Source organism: Empidonax traillii, unplaced genomic scaffold (assembly GCF_003031625.1).
Source record: "Empidonax traillii isolate 1590-97213 ecotype Southwest subspecies unplaced genomic scaffold, ASM303162v1 scaffold43:size1863611, whole genome shotgun sequence".
NCBI classification, from domain to species: domain Eukaryota; kingdom Metazoa; phylum Chordata; class Aves; order Passeriformes; family Tyrannidae; genus Empidonax; species Empidonax traillii.
The window spans coordinates 1,495,983-1,503,167 of NW_020955236.1; the positions used below are offsets into that span (position 1 = coordinate 1,495,983).

Genomic DNA, 7,185 nt, shown 5'->3' on the forward strand with positions numbered 1-7,185 from the left:
ATGATACCAGAGTGATGCCCACAGGGCACTTTGCACGTGCAGCCGTGATCTGAGCCAAGCAATTGCTGCCAATGCCAGCAATCACCGCTTGAAATGTGGGAGAAACCCCAACCCTTCATTAATTTGGGAATTTGCAGGTATTAGAGCAAGTCTGTTGCCTTGGGAAGGCTGAAATATGTAAATTAGATTAATTCTCATTCCACAGTGTTGTAGCTACCCTAAAACTGTTTATTCTCCAAATTCAAGATTGAATCTAAAAGCAATTAAACCAAAATGTTACAAAAGGAGATGCAGAGAAAGGCAGACACCTCTGTGCTTTCCCAGCTTCCTGCGTAGCTAAAACTAAAACTTTGGATAGCCTAAATTTGAGCCCTCCCAGTTGTTTCTCCTGTCTCCCTCCATAGCTGAGTGTCTTTGGCACATGCCTTAAATCTGCCCTTTGTTAAGAATTCGATGGTTTGGATCAGATTAAGCTGCTTTTTCAGAGCGTGTTTACTATTTCCCACGCCCCGTCTCCCAGGAAGTCACCGGAGGGCAGCGCCAGGGCTGGGTCGGGGTCGGTGTTGAGTCCTTTTCCATGTCCAACTTGGCAGTGGCTTCCCTGGGTTTGTGACACTTAAGTCTGGGCTGTTTCCCAAACCATGAGCTGTTTCCCAGTTTGCCTGGGAATCAGCTCGTTGGGGACGAGGGCAGCGCTGCTTGACACCCTCTACATGCGTTTGGTCTCCCCGTTGGGCTCCAGGATGGTCAGGTTTCCTCTGGCATCTTGATCCATTTCTATTGCTTCAAACAGAGACTTGAAGTTCCCGGCGCCGAAGCCCTGTGGAGACGACAGCGTTCCAGACCAGGGGGGTTGGAACTGGCTGGGGAAGAGCAGCACTGAGAGCCGGCTGGGGATGGGGCTTGATGGCCCTGAGGGCTCCTGGCCAGGATCATCGTGAGATCCTCACACCCACCTGGTGGTTGTGCCTCTGGATCACCTCCAGAAACACCGTGGGTCTGTCTTGAACTGGTTTGGTGAAGATCTGGAGCAAGTAGCCTTTCTCATCAAAATCCACCAGGATTTTCAGTTCCTGGAGAAAAGGAACAGGACAACAGCTCAAGGACCCACAAAGGAGCAAGGGGGTGTTTCTGCATCACTCGCATCCCTGCAAAATGCATTGAGGATCCTGTCCAGCCGTGAGCAGACCTTTTCCCTCCCAGGCTGCTCTGACTCACCGCCAGCTTGTCAATGTTCTCCTTCACTTTGATTTTGGCAGTTTTGAGCCTCTCCCGCAGCACCTGGTAGTAGCTGGAGGGCACGTCCATGAACTGCATGCCCCGCTGCTTCAGGTTGGTGATCTGCAAGGCACAGGAGACCCGGCGTGGGTCACTTTGGGAGTGGTTTATGCCTGGAGGATGGCCTGGGACAGGCAGTGTTTGGTGCCAGATGTTTTCCCGTGATTTTAGTCAACCTCATCATCTCACTTGGGGCACCGGGAATGTGAGGGCCCAAGCTGCCCTCTCCAGGCAATGCAGGGAGCTGAGCAGCAAGCAAAGATGCTTCATCCCACCTGACCCCCCATACCTCTGGGGGCCCTTTGGTCCGGAGAGGAGCCCAGACCCAGCTCAGCAGCAGCAGAGCTCAACCCAGATGTGCCCCTGCCCCAGCTGAGGGTGGGTGTTGAGCTCTGGGGGCTCAGCCCATCAGCCCCGGCTGCCCCAGCTCCCACAGGTCCCCCAGCCCAGGGATGGAGATGCCACTGGGGGCCCTGCAGACCCCGGCTGCTTTAAGCTGGAGGGATGGGTGTCTGCCAGCAGCTCACAGCTGCACTCAGGCCCCTTTGCAGGGACTCACTGGGCAGTTATTCCTGGTTGTAAAACAACCACGGCACAGAGCCCGTTCGCTCTGCCCATGTCCTCACACCCTGCTGGGGTCACAGTCCACCCCTGCCCTGTGCCAGGGCTGTGCCCAGAGGTGCTGGGGCAGGACAGGCTGGGGCAGGGGGTTCCTGGGGGCACTCACCGCCGAGATGATGTCAGAGGTGTTCAGGGCGATGTGCTGCACTCCGGCCCCTCCATAGTAGTCGATGTATTCCTACAGGGAAAGGATTTTAATGACATTTTAATGACAGAGCAGCTGCAACTGCAAAGGGATGGGTGTGGGCGCGAAAACACGAAGGCAAAATCAGCTCGAGGGACCATGAAATGACAGCAAGACACTGCTGATGAGATCAGGGGTAAACCAGCTCTGCCCAGTGGCTCCCCCAGGGTTGGGCAGAGCCAGGATTGCTTTCCATCAACCACCTTAGCACGGCAGATCTGCTCCAAATCACTGACCCTTGGTCCCTTTTCCTTCACCAAAGCCCTGCTGGAGGTGGAGGCACCCAGATGGATCAACCACCAGCATCTGCTCACCTGAATCTGGGATTTCTTCTTGCCAGGCGCCGGCTCGTTGATGGGCATCTTGATGGTCTCCTCGTAGTTGGTGACCACGATGGAGCGCAGGGCACTGAACTCGGTGTGCAGCTGCTTGTCATCCACCGACCAGAAGCGGTGGAAGAGCAGGTTCTTCTGGTACCTGCCCAGGCCACAAAGGGCACAATCAACCTCTTGCCCCATCCCTGCACTAACGAAGCTCCCTCTGGCTGAATAAGCCTCAGCCACCCCCTGGAAGTGGTGAGAGCAGCAGAGCGGTGCTGTCGCTCCATCCCACCTCCCACCAGCCCTCTCTACTCTTACCAGTCCGCCACTGGGACCATCTGGAGGTCAGGCTGGTTCCCCACGACGTGGTCAACAAAGCTGAGCTTGCCACTCGGTCTGTGGGGGGAAGCCGGGGGGGTTTCTCAGCCCATCTTAGGGGCACCCCACGGCATGAGGGGCTCCAGGGCAAGGCAGTGGGGACCTGTCCAGCTCCTCAGTGGGATATCCATCCCACCAGCACATGGTGGCAAAGAGCCAGGCAGGACCCTCTAGAAAGTACTCACAGCTTGGCCAGCAGGGGGTCCTTGAAGAGGGGCGGGTGATACCCGGGTAGGAACAGGCCCTTGTAGTCGAGCTTTTCTATCAAGGTGTGGGTGGTGTCACCGTACTGCAAGGGGGGACAGTGGTTGTGTGGTGGCCTTGTTTATTTTGGGACCTCTCAGGTCCAGCCTGCTCCGTGGGCCCCACTCTCCCTTGCCGCTTACCGTCTGGATCACCGCGAACTTCACCTTCCCAAACTTGTCCTGCTCCACCCAGGGCTCCTTCACCACCACAGCTCCACGCTCCTTGGCTTTCTGGACAGAAGGAGAGAGACCCACTCCTGCCACAGCTCCCCTGGGCTGGGGGGAGACATCTCCAGGCCCTTCCCCGCCTCCCCTCACCATTTCAGGGGGCTGTGCAGGAGGGAGTGGAGGGGCTGCCTACCTGCACGATGAAGTCACAGTCCTCCACTTCGAAGGCGACGTCCTTCACCCCATCGCCGTGTTTCACCAGGTGCTCCCCCATCTCTGCCCGGAGCAAGAGCAGCCCCAGGTGAGCAGGGCTGCTTTGCTTCCCCCTCAGCCATTTCCCACTCCATCCCCACCCCCAGGACACCTACCCTCATTGCCTGGGTTGAGAGCGGAGGAGAGAACAAAGATGATCTGGCGAGGAAGAGGAGGAGAGGTGAGGATGGAGCCGCAGCGGTGGGGCTGCAGCCCCAGCCTGGGGCTGAGGTCCAACAGGTGATGGGTTTCATGGTGCAAACAGGGTTCGGCAGCACCCACGAGCCCAACGCCGCCTCATCTTCTCCCATCCTGGCAGTGGCACCTCTGCCAGGTGTACCAGCCCCCTTACCTTGTCCTGCTTGATGACATGTGACACCACCTCCCTGCTGCCGGTCTCCAGCCCCCGGTATGCCAGCTCCTCAAACCCCAGCTTGTTGCAGTAGTAGGATGCAGCCTGTGGGCAGGTGGGAGCCACCTCAGGTGAAGCTGTGGCACTGGTGCTCCCCAGTTCCCACAGGGCTCCCCATGGCCAGGGCAGTGCCAACAGCCCATGGGGAACAGCAACTGCAGCGTGTGAAGGTCACACATGTGCAGGTCACACATGTGCACGTGTGTGTGTGTGTGTGTGTGTGCAGGACCAGCCCAGTCTCTCTCTGTCCCTCCAGCAGCCCAAGGGAAACAAGCTGAAGCAAGAAAGGGCCCAAACCGAGGAAAACCCCCAAATTCAGGGGGAAGTGCTGCCTCCAGAGCCTCTTGAGCCCAAGGCTCAACCCAACTCAACCAAGAGCAGAGCCATCACCAAGTGGGAAACATTTCTACTCATCTCCTGTTGTGCAAGGTTGGGTGAAACGCAGTTCAGGTTTGAAGCAGAGGGATTTCGAACTCGCCACAAGGCCGAACAGCTCTGTGGGCTCTCATGCCTGCAGGCCCAGCCCGGCCACGTGTGCCGGTTTGCACATCCCAGGTCCTGCCCCGCACACCCCCGGCAGCCGCCCCTCGCCTTGCGCAAGGGCCACCAAGGCCACGGGCCCCGGGCACAGGCGCTGAGCCAGGGACTGGCCCGGGACAACGGCACATCCCGGCCCGAGGGGCTGCTGGGACGATCCGCCCCCCCGACAGCCAATACCGGAGCGCCCGCCCCGTCCCGGCCGGGCAGGTGCCCCCACCACACGTGCCCGGCAGCCACCGCCTCTCACCTGCTTGGCATTGCCGACCCAGAAGGTGATGGAGTGGAAGTGGATGAAGCGGCCTCGTGCGTGCTAAAGGGAAGGGAAAACAGAGCTGAGAGCTGCTGCTGCTGCTGCTGCTGCCGCTGCTGCTGCCTTCCCCAAGCGCTGCCTGGCTCCAGAGCAGGGAGAAGCGGCAGCTGAGACCCTACAGATGTGTCTCCTGCAAATGCCTCTGAATTAACTGAATGGAACAACCCTGAAACAGCCTTTTTCCAAAGTGCTTTACAGTCAAGTCCCACAGGATCCTGTGCTGCAGGTTAGAAGGTACAAAGCCCCAGCTCGCCTGGAGCAACAGCCACGGTCCCAGTTCTCCCAGTGCTCCCCACAAGTGGCCATCCCAGTGGGCTGCCCACCCATGAACCCCTCTGTGTCAAAGATTGATTCTGCTCCAAAAGCTCTTAAACAACCACCAGCGCCAGGACAGATCCCCCTTTGCTCTGCTCCCCACCACTACCCAGCCATGATGGTCACCAGGGGCTGGAAGCACTTTAAAGGGGAAAAGGCAATGAAAAGGTGCAGCATTTGGAAATAAACGTTGAAATGAGGATTCTGCGTAAGCTTTGATTTGACTGAGAAATACCCATCATCTCCCATTTGTCACTCTCCTCCCAAACAAGAAGGAAACAAAAAAAATTCAATTATTAATACTAATTTACAATGAGGAGCTTGTGAGGCCCAGCCAGAGCAGTTTTACTTCTGATTTTACCAGGTAATCAAAGAGTAACGAATGGTATAATCTGCACTAACACGCCAGGCAGTGGGGCAGGACAGGGGCACCACTCGGCTCTTACCTTTTCTCCCTTGTCTGTGTAAGACGTCTGAAAGAGAATCAGAAAAGAGAGACGTTAACAGATCAGGTACTGCAGCCCCCAGGGAGCTGAATCCAAAGGTCAGGGAGTAAGGAGCAGCTCTGCTTCCAGTACAGTCACTGAAAAGTCCCAGTTCAAGCAGAGATTAAGGCTCCCGACACGTCCCACACCACGGAGCCCTGAATGTTTAATTGAATTCCCATCTCCTGCCCTCTCACCATTTTTGTGACCTGGCGATGTGACAGCAGCAGAGAGAGCCCGAGTCTGGGAGGGCATTTAATATACGGGGGGACGGGGAGGCTCCTCCTCGGCTCCACCTTCTCCCACCACCAACCCAGGCACGTGTTTGGTTTGGGCTGGGAACTGCCAGCACCGGCCGGGGAGTGGTGGGTGACACACGGGGGCCATGTCACTGGGTCCTGTGCGACTCTGGCTGTGGCACAGCTGGTTAAACGTGGAGGGTGTGGGTGTGGAGGGTGTGAGTGTGCAGGGTGTGAGTGTGCAGGGTGTGAGTGTGCAGGGGTGTGGGTGTGCAGGGGTGTGGGTGTGCAGGGGTGTGGGTGTGCAGCACGTGAGGCTCTGCTGACCCCACAGCCAAACCTGCTGCCCCCGGGGGTGCTGGGCTGTGGTGGGTGATGCAACCAGAGCAGCTCATCCCCCTGCCCCCCTGCTGCCCCTGGGGACATTCACCCCATCATGGGGACATCCTGGCCAGCGTTGAGCCAGGACAGCCTGCAGAGCCCAGCTGTGTGTGTGGTGCCACTTGCATCTCCGGTGAGCCCAGCACTGTCAGGGGCCCCAAAATGTGGGAGCAGCAGCAGGAGGAGACACGAGGTCGCCCTGCTGGGGCAGACACCAGTGTACTAACACCCCACAGCTGGAAGTGGTGGCAAGTCAGGCCACCAGCAGGGCCTGGGAGGATGATCATGGGGGAGTTGGGTGGGTGCCAGTGGTGTGGAGGACAGGTGGAGGGGTTCAGTGGTGGGGCTGTCCCCTGCTGCCACACTCCCTGGGGGACATGGATGCTGTGCACCACCTCGGCACGTGTGCACCGGCTGGAGAGGGATCAGCAGCAGGAACAGGGTCACAAAAGGGGCACCACCACTTCATGTCACCACCACCAGAGCTGTGTAACCCAGTGGCAGTGACACTGCTGTGCCACCAGATGACACCATCACAGCTGCGCCACTCCGTGTTATTGCCACTGCTGTGTCACCCGTGGCACTACCACAGCCGTGTAACCCTACGGCAGTGACACTGCTGTGTCACCACCACCGTCGTGCCACCCCATGGCACAATCAGAGCTGTGTGACGCAATGAGAGTGACACCGCTGTGCTGCCCAACGTCACCACCAGAGCTGTGTAACCCAAGCGACATTGATACCACTGTGCCATTGTGCCACCCCATGTCACCACCACTGCTGTGCCACCCCTTTGCCACCGCCACAGCTCAGTAGCCCTATGGCAGCGACGCTGCTGTGCCACCACGTGCCACCATCAGAGCTGTGTAGCCCTATGGCAGTGACACTGCTGTGCCCCGCCGTGTCGCCACCCGCGCTGTGTGACCCCGTGACGGTGACACCGCTGTCCCCAGCGCGGTGCCACGCCCACCCCGTGCCTCTGGCCCCGCCCCCGCACACAGGCCCCGCCCCCAACGCTCAGGCCCCGCCCCGCGGCCCGTCCCGGCCGCCATCGCTG

The 7,185-nt window shown here is 58.6% G+C and overlaps 1 protein-coding gene across 1 annotated transcript; it reads right to left on the bottom strand.

Annotated features, from left to right (window-relative positions):
• Positions 1–207: 207 nt before the first annotated feature.
• HPD (4-hydroxyphenylpyruvate dioxygenase) lies at positions 208–5,794 on the bottom strand. The gene is made up of 14 exons (XM_027878620.1): positions 5,706–5,794; positions 5,470–5,496; positions 4,646–4,708; positions 3,799–3,903; positions 3,563–3,605; positions 3,388–3,470; positions 3,168–3,257; positions 2,967–3,070; positions 2,722–2,799; positions 2,398–2,560; positions 2,006–2,077; positions 1,219–1,341; positions 957–1,073; positions 208–820 (listed from the first exon to the last, which is right to left on the bottom strand). The coding sequence occupies exons 1-14, from the start codon at positions 5,706–5,708 to the stop codon at positions 710–712; spliced, it is 1,182 nt and encodes a 393-aa protein (XP_027734421.1). The 5' UTR covers positions 5,709–5,794; the 3' UTR covers positions 208–709.
• Between the last annotated feature and the right edge of the window lie 1,391 nt (positions 5,795–7,185).

Excerpts from the sequence above, each read along its gene's own strand:
- HPD (XM_027878620.1), bottom strand. Across the intron at positions 3,904-4,645 it reads GGGTCGGCAATGCCAAGCAG|GCTGCATCCTACTACTGCAA; the intron begins GTGAGAGGCGGT and ends ACCTGCCCACAG. Across the intron at positions 3,606-3,798 it reads ATGTCATCAAGCAGGACAAG|ATCATCTTTGTTCTCTCCTC; the intron begins GTAAGGGGGCTG and ends CTTCCTCGCCAG.